The sequence below is a fragment of the Protopterus annectens genome, chromosome 9.part0 (genome assembly GCF_019279795.1).
Source record: "Protopterus annectens isolate FY-2018-M chromosome 9.part0, PAN1.0, whole genome shotgun sequence".
Taxonomy (NCBI): domain Eukaryota; kingdom Metazoa; phylum Chordata; order Ceratodontiformes; family Protopteridae; genus Protopterus; species Protopterus annectens.
The window spans coordinates 984,404,097-984,426,541 of NC_056743.1; the positions used below are offsets into that span (position 1 = coordinate 984,404,097).

Here is a 22,445-nt window from a genome sequence, read left to right on the forward strand (position 1 = left end):
TGATGCCATCTTGCAAGAAGATTTTAAGTCTAGCAGGGAACAGTAGATGAGTTTTTATTTGTGCCTTTTTAAGTTCCTTAATTAATAGTAAGAATTGTTTTCTTTTTGTTATTACTAGTGGAGAATAGCCATTGTCAAAACGGATGATGTTTTGATTTAATTTAATTGGAGCTTTTGCCCAGGCTGTTTTAAGAACTAGTTCTTTGTCATATGTTGATTAAAAACCTCACTATTACTGATTTAGATGAATTATTCTTACTTGTTTTAGATGTAGTCAGGGATCTGTGAGCCCTCTCAATGCCATATGACAAGGATTCTGGCAGGTCTAAGACTTCTTGTATCCAAGATGTTAGGAATTTGGGTAGATTATTGCCTTCTATATTATCAGGTAAGCCAAATATTCTGATATTATTCCTGCAAGACTGGTTCTCCAAATCATCCACTTTAGATTGTAAAAATGTATTTTGCTTCAATAAGTACTCTATATTTGTTTCTTCTTTATGTACTCTGCAGTCAATATCATTAAGTGCTAGTTCAAAAGCTGATATTTGAGTTTTTTGTATTTGAAGGTCTTTATGAATCTTTTCCATTTGTTTGGTACAGTCTTTTTTAAATATATCCAGTTTTAGATCCATTTTATCCAGTTTGGTAGATAAATCCTGTATGTTAGCAATGACTGTAAATCCTTTCTGAGAGAAGTTTCTTGGTGTGCTGATTTTGAAGTAGCCATTCCACTGCTGGTGAGGATATAATAAATCCAAAGTATTTTTGACAGGAAAATCACTGAATTTCTTCAAAATTTTTATATGAGGTTGTAGATCTCTATAAGATTTAGTTAATGAAGAAATTAACCTTCTCAAATAACTTTTAGCCAATAATTCCTGTCATACAAATATTTTATAGACAGAGCTGAGTAGAACTGCTGCTATACTGGGCACATCTTGGCCACGCTCCCTCCAACTTCAAAATTTCTGAAGAATTTGATGGCATATGATCTATGAAATGTCACACACCTGGAAAAGAAATCTCCACTGAAATGATCAAGTGTGCAAATGACGATTTGGGGCTGCATGCAGCAGTAATCTGCATAACAAATGCTGGAGGAGGTACCTCAGTGGGTTTTGTGTAGGAAAGTCTAATGCCAATGACAGATGGCACTGTAAATGACCCGACCCCATTCCAGAGGACTGAAACAGAGGACATTCTGAGCCTTTCTCAAACCAAGTGCAGCAATTTAATTTATTGTAATGAAGTCAGGCAGCTGAGCAAAGGAACAGTGCTCTAATGTTTTGTTCTTTAAAACTGAAGGTACTTCATTCAAAAATTGTAGCCAGCACACTGAGGGTGAGATAAACCAACATACTCTTTAATTAAAGTAAAAGCAAGACAAAATTGTGACTTGGGAATGTTGCGGGTAACATGTGGCTGATGAAAACTGCTGGCATGTAATATGGAGTTGTATTGAGGGAACTTGCGAAAAACGTGGGTGTTCAATATACCATCAACATTCTTAGTCACTAAAACATCTAAAAAAGTTATCTGATGTTGATCATGGTGGCAAGTAAATTGTAAACCCCATTTATTATCGTTGATGTATTGAACAAATTCCTCAAGATATTCCGCATCTCCCCTCCATATGAGCCAGCAGTCATCTAAATAGCAGCACCAAATATCAAGTTCAGGTATATAAATGTTATGTAGGGCATCATAAATCAATTGGTCCTCTACATACGCCATAAATAAATCTGTATATATTGGAGCAAATGATGCCCCCGGGCGGTGCCATGTGTTTGCCAGAAACATTCTTCTTGATAGTAAAAAATGTTCATAGCAAGAACTTTTTCTGTAAGCCCAATCAAAAAATTACTGAACTCAGGAGGATATAGCTCAGAGGTCTGTAACCAATATTCCACTGCCAAAAGACTGGCCCAATGCGGAATATTGATATAAAGGGTCGTTACATCCAATGTACATAGAAGCCATTCTGGTTCAGTTTGGCCATCAGAAAGAATCTGTAAAAATTCTGTAGTATATTTTATTCTTGATCAAACATGTTTCAACAATGGTTTCAAATATTTTGAAAGAAAAACTGATATGGGCTCTGTAAGGGATCCCTTCCCTGAAACGACTGGTCTGCCTGGTGGATCGGTTAGTGATTTGAGAATCTTTGGTAATAAATAAAGATATTGTCTAGTGGGGTCATGTACAGTCAGTTTTTCAGAGGCTGTATTGGAAATAATGACCTCTTCGACTGCCAATTTGATAAAAGCATCAATTTGTTCTTTGAAGAAAAGTGTTGGGTCGAGTGGCATAGGCATATAATATCATCGATCCCCTAGTTGTCTCCAGGCTTCTAAATTGTATTTATCAGAATCAATTACCAATCAATTACCAGCACTGTACCACCCTTATCAGCAGATATCACCACAATGTTGGTATTATTTTTAAGATCCTGTAAGGCTTGACGTTCATCATTAGAAAGATTATTAATTTTTGGGATATTGGATATTACCATATTGATCATGTAGATCTTTGAGAACCTGATTGATGAACAATTGTACTGTGGGGTTCAATGGTGGCATAAATGCCGATTTCATGAATCTAAATGCACCATCCTGTACCTTATTAAAGTCATCCTGAAAAAATAACTTTAGGTTTAATAACCGTGCAAAAGTATAAACATCATTAACAAAATCTTCCTCTTGTATAAAAAAAAGCAGGGACAAGATTCAACCCTTTATTGAGCAATCCAATCTGACTATTGGTCAAAACCTGTGAAGATATATTCAATACATTCTGATCAATCACTTCTTGCTCATCATGTGTAATAAAGTTTCCATATTCGGAATATCTGTACCGCTTTTTGAGTTTCCTCCCTGCCCTTCGTGTTCTAACCCTAAAGGGACATCATTATTGGTCCATTTGAGTGTGGGTGAAACCTGTGTTTGTGTGTGTTGTTTCAGTTTCTGTAAAGGAAGATAAGTCCTCCCCAGATGTACCCCAAAAGAAGAGGTGGATTTTCTTAAAATAGATCTTGGCCGCTTTCTTTTCCCAAATTTGGGCATAGAGCTTGCAAATTTGACATTTTTGTATGGACCGAAGATCCTACCCCTCTCGTAATCACCTAGATCCCTGTTAAATTTGTTCTTTCCTTTCTTTCAACTGACGTTCCAAAGCTAATAAATCCTGACCGAGTTGCTGAAGACATGTATGGTAAATGGTCTGCCCCTCAAATTGTTTAGTCTGTTCACTGAGTAAGGTAATCTCATTCAACCCCTGTTCAATACATCTGTCATAATAGGAAGCCAAAGCTTCCACAAAGCCCATTGAGGCTTGATGTTGTACCCTGGTCCAATGTTCTTCCAATTCTTAGTCTATCATATGTACCAAGGGCTGTGTCCTTACTCATAATCCCCTGGAACTAATATTTTTGGCCATGTAAGCTTTGAAAAGCCTTAAATGCCAAACATTGGAAAGTAAGGACTTCATGCTTTTATACAGTTTAGAAAATATGTCCGTACAGTCAGGAGTGTGTGTAGTTTGATCTGAAGTATTAGGAATGCTATTATTGGTATTTAACCCAAAAATCCCTAGGTCATTGCAATCAGAGGATAAACCATGTAACAGCTGATTTAAATCCATTTTAGTATAAATACCAAAAAGGAAAAAGTATAATTTTTTTTTTATATAAAAAAATATTTTTTATATAAAGAAATATGTAGGACCCAAACACTGGAGATGTTATTAGGTATCCAAAGATACTTTAAATAGGTTGGGTATATAATGATCAGTATCCAATCCAATAGTGATAAAAATCAAACAATGTAATATAAAAATATATATACACAAGGGCTACCAGACCATAGTGTACACAATCCCTCCATGCTCAAAAATGACCTGAAAACTATTACACACCAAATGAGGAAACATTAAACAGACCTGAGAGCACAATAGTAGCAATTCAAATAATAAAGAATACTTGCATCATACAAACATCAGTCATGCTGCGGCTCCTGATCATATGTTAAAATTAAATATAGACCCTAGTCTGACAGGCATCCAATAACAGCCCTTACTGATGTGTGTGCCCACACAAAAAACAATGTATGCTATATATCATGAAATTTATTATCTACCAAATGAGGGATTATTCCGCAGACCTAAGGACACAATAATAGCAATTTAAATAACAAAAAATATTTGCATCACACTGAATTCAGTAATGCTGTGGTTCCTGATCATATGTTAGAAATAGACCCTTGTCTAACAGGAATCCAATAACAGCCCTTACTGATGTGTGTGCCCACACAAAAAACTATGAATGCTACGTGACCCTTCGTCCATATAGATGTACATGCAACAATGATCTGAGAGCCCAAAAAAGTTATATCATCATTCTATTATTCAGATACCCTATCAAAATATAATAATGTTCCAACTGACAACCAACCAACTGATTATAACTAATCATAATTCCATATCCAGGGTTTCAGTTCAACATTGTTCAAAAAAGCTGTATATGAGTACCCTCAGATCCACAGTAATCGCTAGTGAACATATAGCATTCAAACAAAAAAGTTGTAACCATAAATCCAAATTAGTAAACTAATCCTAACTATAATACAATTGTAAAATGTGCATCAAGAATGTAAACCCGTATTGCTGTAATATCCTGGCCATTAAAAATTATAATCATGAAGTCCCAAAGGCAGAATTAAACCATAAGATGAGGCAAATAGCATCAAATAATAATATTCAAACTGTTAGGCCTTAACGACCAAAATATGAATGTAAATACACAAAAATTGTCAGGCCTCAATAGATCTCGAATATGACCGTTAAAATCCAGTCTGATACACAAAGCGTATTTGTAAATGAGTCCTGATATGATTCTAAAATGTTATTTTTAATTAAATGTCCAAGTACAAAAATCAGACCATGACACGATTATCTGCAGCCAAGATGACACGCTGTATGTCTCTAAACACTGGAAACACACAAATGGTAACACCATTCACTGAAGGTAGCAATACTCTAGAAAAATGAGCCAAAAATTAATTCTAGCATTATGATCTGTTTTCTTTGGTTTACCTTTGAAAGGTTGAAAATACAATGTACAAACAGTCATATGTGCGACCTATTTATGTGAAATTACGTAAAACTGTTTTGCAAAATGTCAAATTACAGATAGCGGAATTCCTTTTTCGCCCTTTTTTCGAACCTGTGTTTTGAAATGCTTGCTACTGTGCATAGATAGGTACTGAATAACTCCAACACAAACCTCTGTGAATCTAATGAAGTGCAGAATATCGAAATCCCTTCTGTAAACATCACGCTGAATGTATGCGCGGCGTACAGTCCACATTTAAAGTGAAACACATGTGCAAAAGTACAAATTTGCAGTCCATAATACCAACATATGTGTGTATGTTCCAAGAAGAAAGACCTCCCTGTATAGAGATTTAGTGCACCGTGTTTTAAAACGAACAGTGCTTAGCTACCAATTTTACGAAGCCTTGTGCAGTAAATTGTGACCTGTTGCAGAGAAGCTTTTCAAAGGCTGCTTCTTTATCCATGAGTGTCTTCCTTTGAGGTGATGCTGGTACATACAATTCATGTCTTATACACATGTCATCCACATGATTTTGCTCCGGCTGATTGGCATGCAACACATCTAACAGGTACAACTGTTTTTCCCCCATTAAACTCTGGAGTCTCCTGTGCCATCCCTCCACTGCGTTTGGCTATGAGGATAGCCCATGGTACATGTATCAAATAGATTCCAGAAGGGTATTTCAAAGGTGGGAGGCAACCTTTCTGATGTTGTACCCCACATGCCATATCGCCTTGGTCTGCTCAGGATATAGTTCTCCTTAAAAAAGGTACAGAGAGCCTTACCATTCTCTGGCATGTCTGATTCGATCTCTGAGAAGGTACATGCCACATCCTCGGGGGCCACGGAAGCAAGTGCTGGGATCTCCTTACAAAGCGTTGCAAAGGATACATCACTACCAAATGCTGAGCCTAAATGCAACTTTTGTATCTGATGCCAGGCTATCTGGCAAAGGTGAAACCAGCAGCCCTTTGCTGCAGATTCAGTCAGATGACATTTTATACAATTCAATGGAGCCCTCTCAAAATCAGTTAGAACCATGTTAGGCATTAGCTTCAACTCATGCTGTACACATAACTCCAACACAATACTGCAGAACAGGTCATAATACTGTTCTGACTTGCTAGGCAATATACCAGACACTACTGGACATACTTTCCTACTGTTAGCATTATCTAAAGCACAGTGTACACTGTAGATTTGGCTGCATTCAGTTGTGCTAATGGGAAATGTGCCATCTGCCATGATACACTCAGAGTTACAGAGCATTTTTAGGTTATACAGGGTAGTTATCACAACAATATGAATGGAATCATCAGTATCACCACTGCTGTGGTGTACTATAAAAGCACCCGATTTAATGGGTAGCATTTCAGGGCTCAAGTCCCTCAATGACCTCATGGATTGAAATGTTGCAGCTTTCTTGCTGTACCTATGCCTAGTTATCGTCTGCTTTAAGGCAGTTGTATTGGGAAGCCGTGTACTACATCAGAGGAGGTAGTGGCCAGTACTTCGGAGACCACCTTACAGGGGTCCTCTATAGAGTGCTCTGCCCTTCTTTTAAGCTGGTCTCGTACCCTGAATGACTCAGTTTTGAGGGCATCAGGAGCATGATAGTGCTCTGTACTCTTCAGTAGTTTAAACCCGTCGCACTCCACTTCAGTGACACACCTGCCTTTACACTTATCCTTATTCTTCTTTATACAGCACCAATACTGCTGGCCATTCACAGCCTTTTCTTTATAGCACTGGTACCCATCCACTAATAATAATTGCCTCCCTTTTTGAGTTGTACTGGTATACACAGCATTCAGCACTCCAGGCTTAAACTGCACATTACAAGCATCATCACCCTAAAAGTACACAAATACCATTACATTATGGTAGTACCGATGTACATTTTATCACTTTTTCCCTATCATGGTGTATATATCTTACCTGCATGGCGCCTGTACACACTTTGACTCTGCTAACTGTTTACGTGGCGAGACAACCGGTTAGGGGAAGCAAAACAGAACTATTTCAAGTACAGACTCACGTTAGATTATCGCGACATCCCATTAGCTCGCATTCATATGTGCGAACACAAAAAAGACGATTTGCAGAAGCAGTTCACAATTTCTGGGATCGCTCTGTTTATATTTGCATTTCTGTGAACTTGAAAACATACTTCCACACAACTGTATTTCGACATTTTGATTTTCAAACGTTCAAAGGTAAACGTTTTCTTTTGCGATGTTACCTCACACCTGAATGATCTCAACATTCAACTTCAGCAAAAAGTCCAACTTCTAATGTAACTGCAACAGTGAAACTTCTAAAATGAAACTGAAACTTCTCTGCAGTAAGCTGTGGAAAGCTGAAATGTGCCACTTCTCTGCTTTATACAACTTAGCCCTCAGTACAAACGTGATGAGATGGCATCAAATGAAGATGGTTGAATTTTTTCTAGAGTTGTAGAGCTCCAGTAAAACACTCTTTAAAAGCTTATCTCTCCTTCTCCTACCTCTTTTTCCACTTGCACCATTAATGTCCTCCCCCCAACCCTCAGCTCACCTTATCCAGCTATCTGCTTTCTAGCCTTTGAATATAATTCCTTTAATTGGTTAATTTCTTACTTCTTGTCCTTTACCCTGCATTACCCCACTAATGTATGCTCATTAACCATATGTGTACTACTGTCTCATTTCCTGTATAGTACTACTCTAGTCCTTCTACTCCTTACTCTGTTGTAACTCCTTGACTGTGAACGAAAGAGGTCCATGATGGATCAGTCCACTACCCAGGTCAACAAATGTAAATAATTAAATAAGTTCCTGTACAGTTAAGTTGTCAGACGTCAGTGTTTAATGATTTTCATAAGTATGGAGAGTGACAAGTACAGAAGCATTACAGAACTTAACAGTGAAAATGTTCAGCACCTTTGACAGCACTTACATATGTTAACAGTCATTATCAGCCACTTGGCTGATTGGTCTGCATTTAGGAGACATATTTAAATCTGCAGCTTCATAAATGGCCCTAGACTATGACAAGCTTGTTTCTGAAGAAGTGCAATACCTCACATTGATTAAGACACTGAAGTTCAAAGTAAGAACAAAAGTCAAACACAAAGCAGTACAGTTTTCAGCACTTACTGGATGGATAAATACTTATTTACTTTTTATAAAAACAACATACTTTGCCTTGTGTGTCATGACATTATAACAGTTCCAAAGGAATGTAAAGTTTGGCTGCATTTAGAGAGTAAACATCCTAAGCTTGCTAAACGTGATGTAAAGTAAATAAAGATACTGTATGTAGCTTCAAACAGCAAAGTAAACACAGAGTAACCAACCTCCACTTAAACACCCCAAATACAAATCATAGAAGTATTTGGTATGTTTCCATGACTTGTAATTGGAAAAAAAATAATTTAAAAAAGATCAATATCAATTCGTTGATGCACACATCATCGAGAATTTTTATAGCAAAACAGCAAATCTTGAATGAGTGGATTTCACTGAACTTGTTAAAAACCTTTAGGCAGTACAAAAAAAAACGTAAAACTGAGCTTTTGCAGAGGGGCAGGACATGCCCCCCCACATCTCCACTACTTCAAATATACCAACTCTGAAATTACACAGCTGTAAGGAAAAGAAGAAGACCTCATTACTCATAGTCTGCCAATCTCAGTGAGTGGACAGATATTACATATAAATTATGAGTCTAAGTGAGCAGAACATATCCATTCACTTACAAAAACAAACTGAACTGCACTTATCAAACAGTTATACCTTTTCGGAAAAAAATCTTTGTTATAATGTTGCAATGTGGCTTTCAACTAAAACAGGCTCAATTTAATAAATGTATCCCCCTTAAAATTTTCTTTTTTTTTTTACACAAAATCTACTCCTACAGATCCCGTCTGTTTTCCACTGACAAACACAGACAGTCCTTATGCTGTCCAGATTGTGCAGGCCTACGCTGGATATTTAACACTAAAGAAGTATTTTCAATAGTTGAAAAATATTTTCTAAAAACTAACCAGGGAGAATACAGTCTTCAAAAACCTGTAATAAAAAAACAATGAGACTAACATCAACTCCGCAGTTCATTAATGACAGGTTTGACATATGAGAGCAAAACTTTCTCCTCATCTTGTGTACATCTGCATCTCTGTTTGTATGCATGTTTATTCAGTAAACCAACCAGTTTTTCAGTAATTCCCATAAGACTTAACAGGACATATGACACAGACTCCGATGACTTCAAATAGCAGGTCTTGCGAAAAGAAAAATAAATAGAAGCCAGTATAAGAATTGAACAAAACAGTCAAGTCATATTCTTTTTTTTCCCCAATAAACATTACTAAATTATCAGGTATGGCATAGGCAATCTTACATTTATATAAATGAAAAACAAACACTGACTCCACTTTAGTTGCAAACACTATACATCACAGACTCCATTGAAAAACTGTAGTTGCAAACATTATACATCACTTATAATCTAGCCATTGTCAGTTAAGCATTATATGGCTCATTCAAATCCTGCCTCTTAAACCTCATTCCTCCTCTGCATATATTGTTCCCACAATTTCCATTTTTTTCTATGTAGTTTGCTCCGTCCCTTTTCTAAAGATCCCAATTATATTCATTACTTCTAGTAAAGTTGGTTTAAACTTTGATTTTCATTTTCTAGTAACTGCTTTTTCGGCAGCCACCATAATTAGACTCCGCAAGGCTTTACTATGTCTAGGCAATTCCGTTTCTGTATCATAGCTCAAAAAAATCATCTCCCCAGTCAATCCAATCTGCTCACCCAGCATCTCTGACAGAGCGGTTCGCCAGGAATCCCTAAAATAAGCCAGCTCACTACACTCCCAAAAAATATGTTCCCTGCCACCTATTTCTTACCCGTCGCACCTCCAACATTTGCTATCCACCTGCGGAAAAATTCTTTGGTGTCTACTTGGGGTATAACAATACCTATGTAAACACTTCCAGGCAACAATCTTAAATCTTCTAGACTTTGTTGCATATTTGGGAGATAATACATATATACCCCCATTGTCTTTGTGAATTGTTTATCCAATCTCTCTTCCCATCCTTTTTAAGCTTCTCTGATTGATTCTTATACTTATCATGCAATATTTTATATGCTCTACTAATTATTTCTTTTTTAATGGCAGCTTCTGTTCAGTCAGGTCATATTCTTGACAAAGATGGCTGATATTTTCTCGCCATAACTAAACCACTGAAAATGTGCCATGGCTTACCTTTTCTCCCAGCTTAACTTTTGTGAAGGCAAATGTCTGCAGGTGGGTATTCGACTGTCGAATGGAAGGTGCAATGCTTTCAACCAGCAGCTTTTCAAGGTACTGACCAATGAAAGGCCATGCTTGCTTCAGTATCTGCAGAACAGAGAAACAAAAACATTGCATACTGACAACTGCTTTACATTTTATCAAGGGTTTTAAGATCTAGCCTAATCATGCCATATCAATCCTCCAACTTTTATTTGAAGAAATGTGAACTGAAGAGGTAACCAACATTTTAACTTTTTTAATAATGGAACATTTCAGTCTGTCACAAAAAGGCACAGTCATCCTCTCTCATGATTTGTTATCCTAATCCCTTACAGCAAGGTATTCCTACTACCTGGTGAAACAGATCAAACAAAGCTCAATGAATGCAGCTTGAATAAAATGACAGTCAGTGAAAGAAAGGCTCAAATCATTCTCAGCTGAATGACCACATATATGCACTGAAACTCAATATTCTAAGGCAGACCAGTGCCGACCACTACCCCCTGCCACCACTACACCCACACACACACACACACACACACACACACACACACACACACACACACACACACACACACACACAAATACAGTCATCACCAAGACAGCACTATCTTAAAGAAATAAAAAATAAGTTTTCAGTGATATTGCAGTGAAAAATTGTTTTTAACCAAACAACTACGTCCATCAAAACTATCTCTGTGCAGGGGTTTCATGCAAGCTATCAAAACATTCAGCAAGAATTTAGTTAGCACAACTACTACCACTGTTCTTGTTTTTGAAAGGGTACTATTATTTTCCCCCCTCAGGACCTCACCCAATGGCTCCCTTCAGGTGTCATCCAAATGGTGAGTCAGAGCAGCCTCTATCCTTCCAGGATGGCTGAGCCAACACCAGCCATTTACTCTGCCAGCTCTTACAGCTACTCAAGTCATTAATCGAATTCAGGCCAGCTGTTCTGCAGTCAGGGCTACAAGGTTTTACTCAATACTGCTCTAAACCTTGTTTCTTTTGGTAGAAGTTGCTCGATGACACTTTTTTCTCTGCCCTCAATAACTATTCCCAAAACCAAAATCTAATTCATCACTTCAAAGGTTGCAATCAAAACCCAGTTATCACATTCAGCATATTTTAAGATAACTATTTTATCTGTTTAATAACACGGGATTTTTCTTCAAAATTTGAGAAATGAAAAATAAATGAAAATAAACATCTAATATTAAGGCCTTGGAAACTAAAATGGCATAAGCAGTTCACTTTACTAGCTCTGTGTCATAAAGGACTAAAGCTCTGGCTACAATTTATTTATTTTTTATTTATTTTTACTTTACATTTGTTTACTGGGAAAGTCCGACTAGACACAGGTCCATTTTCAGCGGAGGCCTGGGGAGAAAAGCTCCACATTACATGAAAGTAAAAAGAAGTAGATGATACATACATATGGCATATATACATATCAGGACAACATCCTGGTGATTAACAAACATACATATAGCATATATACACACAACAGGGCATCAAGCTAGTGATTAATATTTCTTACAGTAGACAATCAGAGGTACATTTTTTTTTCTTTTGCAGTTTTACGTTTTGTAATGTAAATGTATACGGGTTTTGAAGCTTTCAGGGGAGAAACTGTTTATACATAGCTGTACCCTGACAAATTATCTTGGTATGGATTAGCCTGGTGAGTGTATGAGCATAGCCAGTTACTTAGACAGTGGGTTTTCAGGAGTTTTTTGAATTGACTAAAGGAGGTGGTGGAAGTTATTTGGCTTGGTAGTGTGTTCCAGGTTTTGGCAATGGTGTTGGTAAAGAGGGACTTACCAGCTTCGTTTTCATGTTTGATGACAGTTATGAAGTTCTGATTACTAGATCTTAAGGCTCTACAGGGAATGTGGGGCTGAATTAGGTGCTGAAGTGCTGGAGTTATCTCAGAAAAGTAGTAGAGTTTGTGCGCTATAGAGAGTTGATTGAGTAGAAGTATATGAGGCAACTCAAGCCAGTTGAGTTTCTTAAGGGATAGACAGTGGTGGGACCTATATGAGGCTTCAGTAGAAAACTTGGCAATCTTGTTGTAGCAAGATTCAATTTTATTTAGATCAGTTTGGCGGAGATTGGTCAAGATGGGAGAGGCATAAAAGGGGGTGGATAGAAGATGAGTTCTTGCGATGGTTACTTTGATGTGTTTTGTCATAAACTGTTTGTTCCTATACAGGACACCAAGTTTTTTATTAACTTTCTTAATGGTTTGTGCTATGTGGATGTCGAACCTCAGGTTATTGTCTATTTCTACGCCTAGCAGTTTAGTGTGTGTGGTTGGACTGATTTGAATGTTTTCTTTGGAGCTAATGGTGAAATTATTATTTAGGGGAGGAACTCTGCCAGGGCTGAAAAGAATTTGTTTTTTTTACGATTAAGAAGTTTGATGTTAGTGAACCAAGTTTCGGCTAGGGTGGAGTTATTTTGGGTAAGGGTTTTCAGTTCACTAAGGATAGGGGCAGCACATATGAGGGTGGTGTCATCTGCATATTGTACTATTGAGGCCGTGGGAGAGGATGAAGAGATCTGATTTGTAAATAGAGAGAACAGCAATGGGCCAAGGATGGATCCTTCAGGGACTCCTATGGTTACTGGTAACAGGGGGGGGACAATTGGTCCTGCCATAGGACTGCTTGCTGACGGGCAGATAAGTAGCTGTTGAACCATGATATAGAGGAGGGACTTATATTTAGGGTGGATAGGGTATCAAGAAGCAGACTGTGGTTTACCATGTCAAAGGCTTTTGATAGGTCTAGGAATATGGAAGAAACAAATAGACCCTTGTTTCTGTGGTGGTTAACTATGTTGGTGAATGATAGTAGTGCTGTTGTGGTGCTATGGGAAGGTCTAAAGCCATGCTGGGATATGAAGTGTAGGGTGTTATTCTGGAGGTACTGTATTAGTTGAGTATGAACTCTTTCAAATATTTTGGATAAAGGTGATAGGATTGCTATTGGGCAATAGTTGGTGAGCTCTAAGGAGTTGCCTCCTTTGTGCAGTGGAATTATATATGATGCTTTCCATGAGGTGGGGACTTTGCATTCTGAGAGAGATCTGTTTAAGAGAATAGAGACAGGATAGGCTATAGCTTCAGCTGAGATCCGAAGGAAGTCTGCTGGCAGCTTATCAGCTGCTAGAGTGGTTGGTTTAAGTCTACCAAGGAGTTTAGATATTGTTTTGGTGGATACAGAGTGGAGGCGAAAACTGGGGCTATTGTTTTGTATATTGGGGTGGGTTGGGGTAGTTATTGGTGTGGGGCTGCAAGTACTATTTTGGGCATTGGCAAGGGTCTGGACTGTTTCGGTAAATAATTTGTTAAACTGAGTAGGAATATTTTCATGGTTATTTGGAAGCACAGGGGTTGGAGTCGTGGACTTTCCTGGATGCAGTATACCATTTATTGAGGCCCAGAATTTTTGTGGGTTGTGAATATATTTTTCTTGCATGCTTGTATAGTAGCTGGATTTGTCTAGTTTGATTCGTTTTTTGGCTTTGTTATGGAGCTCTACATAGTTTTGTCTCAAAGTAATGGTTTTGTTTTCCTGATATTGAAGCCAGGCCTTGTCCCCTTCTTTCATTATAGTTTTAGTATCTTTTCTTAGCCATGGGGTATAGTTAGTTTTTATTCTAATGGTTCTGGGGGGGGGGGGGGTGCATGATGGTTTAAGATTTTTATGAACGTTGTGTTAAACGTACTCGACGGCATCGTCTAGAGGTAGATGTTTTAGGGGGGGGTCCAGTTACAGCTTTTTATAGTATTGATGAGATCAGTAGCTATAAAGGTTTTTTGTTTCTAACTACTCTGAGGATAGGTTGGTTGATGGTTTGGGATCTGTTCCTAATTAGGTAGGTTGGATGATGGCCACTTAGGGTATCTGGAAGACAACCAGATTGCTGTGCAAGATCGGGGTCAGATACCAGGATCCAGTCTAAGATGGACTGGTGTTTGGAAGTTTTGTCAATTCAAGTGATCTGGGATCACCCACTGATACAATAACGACCTTGGGGACTGATGAGGTAGGATAGAACTGGGCAGCTGCTGCCAGCTCTCTCTCTCTTATCCTGGAGGACAGCGGCAGTCTGGACTAGCATATTAACAGTACCTATTAGAGATAGAGGTGCACTGCATTCACTGAGATGAACCTGTGATGTACACTCAGTGCTACCAAGTCACATTCATACTACACACATGCAGAAGCATACAAATGCATCAGGGACAGCACTGCTGGCCAACAAAGAAGTAAATGCACACATCAACCACCAACATCATCGCGGTAGCTGCCTGGATGATGGCCCCCATTCAGTCCGTACTCATCCCCAGAAAGAATTACTGAGACATACACTGCACTGAGGGAACAAATGGACTCAAGACCAACAGATGGCGGCTGATGGTTGATAGTTGAAAGACACAGAGGGAATATGCACTCAGGAAAAAAAAGTATTAAAAATGACATATATGCTTAAAATGGAAATACAATAAATGTCACTGAGAAATTTGTAAAAATAAAAAAAACAAAAGAAAGAATTAGCCATTAGAGCTTCGGAATACTGAAACTCTTATTAACCACACAAATAAATCTACAAACATTTAGCCTTTAAAATGAAGTGTTACATATTAATTCAGTATGTGCTCTGGCTACTGCTCAGTTGGGTATTAGCATCAGTTTTACTATATGGCATCAGAGTGAACAAACCAGATGGAATGAGAAACTATCTAATTTCTAGCTTTACAAAAACAACCTAATTCAAACACTGTTTTACAGACGAAGAAAAAGAATGCCTTACTGTTATGCATCTAAAATATGACCAGTCCAAACCAGGCAGTGTCACTTGAAGGAACTCTTTCAGGAGATTCTGAAGTAAGCAGTAAATAGGGAGTACTGCCATTCTAAATAATTACAGAGAAGATCTTATATGGTAGGGTACGGCATTACTACATCATCTTTGGAAGTCACACAAACTATTCTGAGAAAGAAAAAGCTAAGCCAAAACAAGTAATTATGCCCCTCTATCAGGTATGTTAAAACAAAACTAAAACAAGCAAGCAAAAATAAAAATAATACAGCTCTGATAACACAGAGCCATAAAGCCTTGACTGCAGCCCGAGTAACTTGGGTTAAATTAGCAGCTCAGGTGACTCAAGGAGCTGACAGGGGGAAAATGAGCATACCCTTTATAGGGGAAATGAGATGGAACCAGCTGTAGCATAAATCAGTTCTCTCAAAACAGTGACATTCATAACGTAAAGTGTTTGCATTACCGACTCACAATACTGAAGTGCTGCATAATAATTAGGTCAAAATAACAAAAACAAATGTCTGAAGATATTGAATTTGGTATTTTCAAAATTATCGTTATTTATAGCTGCTGTCACTTACACCTACCTACTGACCAACAGTATGAATACCTGACATACACATTTTTGCAGGGGGGCAATCCCCCCTGCAAAAGCAAGGGTGGTTAGGCTTTGTTTTTGAAGTTCAATATTACATAGATAAATGCAAGCCAATGGGTTGTTTGTTTGCTTGTGCTATATTTGAAAGGTTTAGTAGCTTTTTGCTTGGCTGGTGGCACACAGGTTAGGGGAGGACAACATTGTTCATTACTTGGATGATTTTATTTGTGGGGAGGACAGAATGGGGGAAGGTCAGTGAGCTGCAGATACCCTTACTGAAATCTGCAAAGAGCTAGGGGTACCAGTAGCAATGGGTAAAGTGGAGGACACTAAACATTGATAATTCATTAACAGACCTCCCCCCCCTTTTCTCTTTTACATTGGCCATGGGTCTGGTTGCTATCTCTCTCTTCCAACTCTTGAGATCGCACTACAGTGAGGAAAAGGGTAAATTTCCCAATCCACACTGTATCGCGTTCTCTAGTCTTGACGGTGACCACATATGAGCGAATGCACAGAGGCATTCGCTGTATAGAACACTTGCAGAATTGCAGTTTGGCAATACAGGAACTGACAAACACACGTTCGACATTCCTGTATTTGCTGAACCTCAATTCTACATTTTGATGGTAAACTCTCTCTCTCTCTATATATATATATATATATATATATATATATATATATATATATATATATATATACACACACACACACACACATACACACACACAAAAGCACACACACACACACACACATATATATATATATATATATATATATATATATATATATATATATATATATATATATATATAAACACACACACACACAGTGGACTTTTAAGCAATGAGGGTTATTATGTTTATTTTTTCTACAGATAACTGGTGGCCTAGATACTGCTGACTTGATAAGAGTACGATCTCTCTATTTTTCAACATTTTAAATCTCTAGGGGGATTATGACTGATACCACCTTATCAGTCATATATCACCCTTTCCACCCCACACTGAGCGAGCACAATGCGCTCAATTTTCCAAAGGTTTAACTGCATTCATATATGGCAATCCCTCCTCTACATGAAGAAAATAAAACAAATGGGACATTCTGTACAAACTTCTCCCTGTCACCACTTCACCACCCAAAAATGGTTGTCTATACCAGTCTGCTTGTTGCTAATCAAAGTCACCTGCATCAGACATATCTTGCCCATCACTGACAAGTCTGAATACGACACCTGTGACCTGGGAGTTTTACAAACCTTAGTCTACAATAAGAATGAATGTTTAGGTTTCCTCCAATCTACCTGCTAGATTTACACCTCATCTCCATCCGACAAAAGTGGGATGGATAATCATGTATATCAGCTGATACCTATACAGCACAGTTGAGTTATATCATTCACATTGCCAATGTCTGGGAGCATGAAGAATATTAAAAAAAAATGAGCAAAAAAACCTGTAAGTAATACACACCTTGTTTAGCCATTCGACTTTCTCCACATCTGGAAAACTGATCTGTAATAAAAGACAAAAGAAAAATGTTAATTCTTTATCGGATAAAAACTGAAGCGAATGCACCTCACAAAGCATATCACATTCTACAGTAATTTCTTCTCAAGCCCAGGTTAGTGCAGGGCCCTCAACATATACAACAAAGACAACATTCAGTCATATAATACACCTCCTTGTATGGTTTACCACATGGAAAACTAATCTGTAAGTGAAAATACACGAAGGATATTAAATAAAATCCACCTTTTAGTCCACTCTTCCTTTCAGACAATGACACTTGAGAAATCACGTTTGAGTTCTAAAGTACTGAATCACATGGTGTCACCCAATGGAAATTAAGCAGCTGGGAGGTGGAGGCTCTTAGGAGTTGTACATGGAAAGAATTGCCAGCTTTTATACATACTACCCTAAAACAATGTGATATTCAAAGAACAATATGGCTGCTTCTGATGATAATGGATTTATACAACCAGAGAGCTAACTGATGCTCTTGGACTACTTATAGCACCTGAACACACCACCAGTGACCGGGAGGGGAAGGTGCAACATGACTGTCTCCATAAAGATATCATTCATGGATAAAAAAGTTTAACTAGATATGCAGGAAGGAGAACTATGCTTATATGGAGATGGTAACATGACCAAAAAGATCCTAAATGGATATGCATCTGGAATACAGTCCAAACGGCATTTTTACTGTTTGTTTTCTCAAGACAGTTCCCAAATCAGAGTTTATACTAGTCATTTATAAATCTATTTTGTGTGGTCCTGCTCCTTTAACTGTTATCTTCACTGAAGTTGGTAACTAATCTATCATTGTTAAAATGATATGGGGTCAGTTAATGAAGGCTTTTAGTAAAATAACTGTCCCACTGCTCATCTCACATCATGAGCATGCTATTTCATCCAAACAAGCTTGAAAAATGCCTGAGCCTTCATCCCAGAGCATACGACTACCAGCCCTGGAATGCATTCCACTTAGCTGATTCATATGACAAATTCCTGTTTTTACAGTACCAGTGACACATAAAGTTTGTGTAAACTCAAGAGGCAGCTGCCCTAAAACAAAGTCAGCTGTCACCAGCAATCATTTTAACTTTATATCTGTACCTCCTCCTCAAGCCCCTCATCTTTGAAATTGCAGGGGTTTTAGTCATGTATTTATTTAATACACTCATTTCATTAACTGAGTATGTGGGCTGGTCTACAGATTCTTTTCAGCTTAAACATGGCCTAATAAGGCAACAACACATAAGTAAATACAAAGCTATTATACAAACTGCAATAAGAGATACAAAAGTACAAACGTTTTAAATTACATACAATATATGAAATTTGTAAAACAAGAACAGAATAAAAGTTAAACAGAAGTTAAAATGTTTACAGCCCCAGTATCTCATCAAAAATCAGGAGACAGGTGCAGGACTGACACTTGCACATGCAGTTGTGCATCCCTAAAATTCTTTTCAATTGAAAGTTAAAATCATCCCTTTCCCAGTAAAATGTAAAGGGTAGGTGTGTGTGTGTGTGTGTGTGTGTGTGTGTGTGTGTGTGTGTGTGTGTGTGTGTGTGTGTGTGTGTGTGTGTGTGCGTTAAAAATTTACGACCCTGAACTCCAAAGTAGTGCAGATACTTTGAAAAAACAGTTGACCAAAGCCAGTCCTTAATGCCTCTTACATTGAGGCAGTATGGCTCCCATTTTAAGTGCATCCTTCTGTGAATGTTATCTGCACAAGAGTAAGGACACAATAAAAAATTCACCTAAAGTTAGACGGTGCTACACAAAGACATGAAGAGGAATAGGTACATATTAATAACACAATTGTCTAACTTACATCAAAGCCACCTCATTTAAAGTCAAGTAGCAAATGGTGACAGATAACATTTGGTTCATGCTTCGATGGCACAGAGGGATGAGACTCTTAATGGGATCCAGATGAACAAAGTTTGATTAGTGGGTAAGACACTGGAGGGAGCGGGGAGGAGGATGAGTGTGAGTAGCCATTGCTGGCATCTAGTGGGAGTTCTGGGCATTGCACTCATGGTGATCAGACCAGCAGAACATGTGCTGCAGCAGTGCTTGCACTGTAGCTATGGCAAGTAGGCTTTTGGAGGCAAATATGTCCACCTAGAAGCAATGCAGTGATTGTGGAGCTCTAGAACCCTGCCAATAAAAGGTTAGATGTTCCATGGGCAGAGTTGCCTGACAGACCAACTGACCCACTCCCTACTGCCCGACTCTCACTTCTCAGGGGGGAGCCTGTAAGTGAAGTCAAGGTGAGAAGGAATTGAAGACTTTGACTTCAAGGGAAGGGATGGGCACAACCTTCAATCTGTCTTGGGGAAGCTGGTGAGTTGTTTGGGCCCAGTGGATCTGGGACGGGGGGGCTTAGTAAGCTCAATCTAGGGGCCTAGCCGACTCCCTTTAGGAGGAGTGAATGGCCTGACTGGGCAATGGCAGCACGGGCTATTGGGTCAATTAAGCATCAGGGGGTAAAAAAGCCCTTTTATTGTCTGATTCTATATCGTAGAGGGATGCAGTCCTGACTGTTACCCAGGTAACCTGGGATTGATTAAAAGTCTTGGCACTAGAGCAGTCAAACAGTGAAGGGGGGAGAGTGAAGGGGCAAAGTCAACTCACCTCTCCTGGTAGCAGTTGTGATGATGTGAGGTACTGCCAGATATGCCAGGAGCAGTAGGGCAGTGGATGTGTAACATATGCCAGTACAGACAGCGGGAGTTTTATAAACAATTATATGTCATTTGTATATCAAGCTGATTTGTACAGATGCTTATGTTGAAAAATGTATTTTTAAAGCTGCTTGTGTTAAAAATGTACCAACAGTGGGTCCTGCTGGACAGAAAAGAAATACACCTGTATGTAAGACTATACTGTAACTGTTGGAATTAATATCTTGTAACAGAGGGTAGTGGAAGAAAATAGGTTAATCTCAGTTCAGTTAACTTTAAAAAACAGTCTGAAATCAAATTACCTGGTTTAGGCCATAAAGATTGTATCTTACAGTTATGATTGCAGCCAGAGACAAAATATCTATGAAATCCAGGAATGAGAGTCCTACTGTATTGTCATTAGGGAAGGGTGAATGTTTGTGAAATGGTTTTATTGCTTCCAGATGCTGTAACACATCTTAGCAAAGCGTTATGTGTGTGTATCATGACACATGTGCTAGATTCTGGTTCAGTTTCTAGTAAAGAGTGTAGTGTGGGAACCAGAAGTCAGATGACCAGGTGTATGTGATGTCATTGTATAATCCGGCACTGAAATTATGTTTTAATACTAGATGAGACAGATGTCTCAAGGCAGTCTGTTTTTGAAACCTGACAAAGGAGGACCATTCACCTACACCATCTTGTCTTGCTCTAGTAAGTGAAGTAGGGGACAGTAATTCTTTAGATCAGTCAGGAAAATATAGTGAGATTAGTTAAGGATTATTCTTCTGTATCTGTGTGAATCTATCCATCTGTGTTAATTTTAATATTTCCTATGTCTAAAACTCTGGTGTTTATTGTAAATAGACATTTAGCTTTTTCATGCTATTTTATTATTTATTATTAAATATATTTAAACTTTTCATTGTGGCTGGTCTTTTACAGAATATTATAACCTTTGAGAGTACTTATATTTATTTTGTGACACTGTGGCTGCTGCTCAAAGCCCTGCTGCATTGGTTAAACATTACCATTTGAATTACTATTAATCTTACTCAGTATAATTGGATATCACGGTAAGAGCCCTAGAGTAGCTGGCTTTGGAGTGTTCTGGTGGTAGAATCTACCATATAGTCTGGGCAGAGGAGGGCATAGCTGGTAAATCTGTGCCAGCCTTTCCCAGGTGTGTGTGTGTGTGTGTGTGTGTGTGTGTGTGTGTGTGTGTGTGTGTGTGCGTGTGTGTGAAAATCAAAAACTAAAGAGTGCATGTGTCAGCTACTTGGAGCAGGGACACAGAGCACTGGTTTCACTGAGAGGGTGGTGGAGGACTTGGCTTCGAACACTTGGCTGAGGACTCAGCTTTACAGCTGTGTCAGTAGGGAGTCTTATTTGGGGTCTGGAGAGGGAAACCCAGCCCCAGAATGGAGTGTGCTCTTAAGGGAAGTTGTGCTCAGTACAGACAGCTGCATCTGAAAATACTGTGTGTATCTATTTTTGTTCCAGGTGAAAGTCCCTTACCTTTGTCAGTGGTGAGGACTGAGGCTCTTTGATTACTGGCCCAGACGAGAGACGTCACAGCAATGAAGTGTCTTCGTGTGTGGGGGGCACAAGTACGGGAAAGATCATCCCTGGTGATGAGCATGGACAGCCTGTGATGCATTACGGGGTGGGGTACTCCCTCATGAAAGCAAAAAGACTGTGGTTAACCTATTGCACACCCACCTTTGGGTCAATTACCTGTTCATGTGCAGGGGAAGTAGGATAAAGTAAGAAAAACAACCCCTGGTGGCTGCCTGAATGAAGTCCGCTCTCAGCCAACTTTCATCTCAGTGAAGGGGAATGAAAGGGCAAATTAACCAAGAGAGGATGGATGACTGGGGGCAGCAGTGGCAAAAGTGAGGCAAATAAAGAAAAAAGAGTTGTTAGCATTCAAGGAAATGCTGTATACAAACAAATACCCATCGGGCTAACTTAACTTTAACACAGCCAATAAGGCAAAACAACGTATCCAACACACTAGTCATAGGTGACTCTATAGTCAGGCACACCGATGTCCCACTCACCAGGCTACACAAGGAGAAGGTTACTGTCAGCTGCCTGTCGGGTGCCAGGATCCACCACATAATCCATGCACTCAAGTCACTCCATAACTACGTTTTCTAGAATTCATAAATTCCAACGGCTTGGATCAACTTATTCACATCCCCACCAGGGGCAGCAATATCCTAGACCTGGTCATTACCAACATGGGAAACCGGTGTTCCACACCAGAGGTCAATTCCTCGTTGGTTAGCTCCGACCACAAGCTAATCAGCCTAGACATCTACATCCCACCCCCACACCAGTTAGGGAAACCATTGTAAAAGACTTCTCCAAAGCCAACTTAACAGTTCTTAAGACAGAAGTGGCAAACTTCATGACACCCAT

General features: G+C 38.8%; 1 protein-coding gene across 1 annotated transcript in view; it reads right to left on the minus strand.

Moving 5' to 3' along the window:
• Positions 1-22,445, minus strand: part of ESYT1 (extended synaptotagmin 1) — an 869,597-nt gene that overhangs the window by 665,743 nt on the left and 181,409 nt on the right. Inside the window, exons 2-3 of the mRNA XM_044083745.1 lie at positions 17,310-17,351; positions 10,374-10,508 (exon numbers count right to left, since the gene is read on the minus strand). Coding sequence (XP_043939680.1) covers positions 10,374-10,508; positions 17,310-17,351 — 177 coding nt within the window. The remainder of the gene's footprint in view (positions 1-10,373; positions 10,509-17,309; positions 17,352-22,445) is intronic.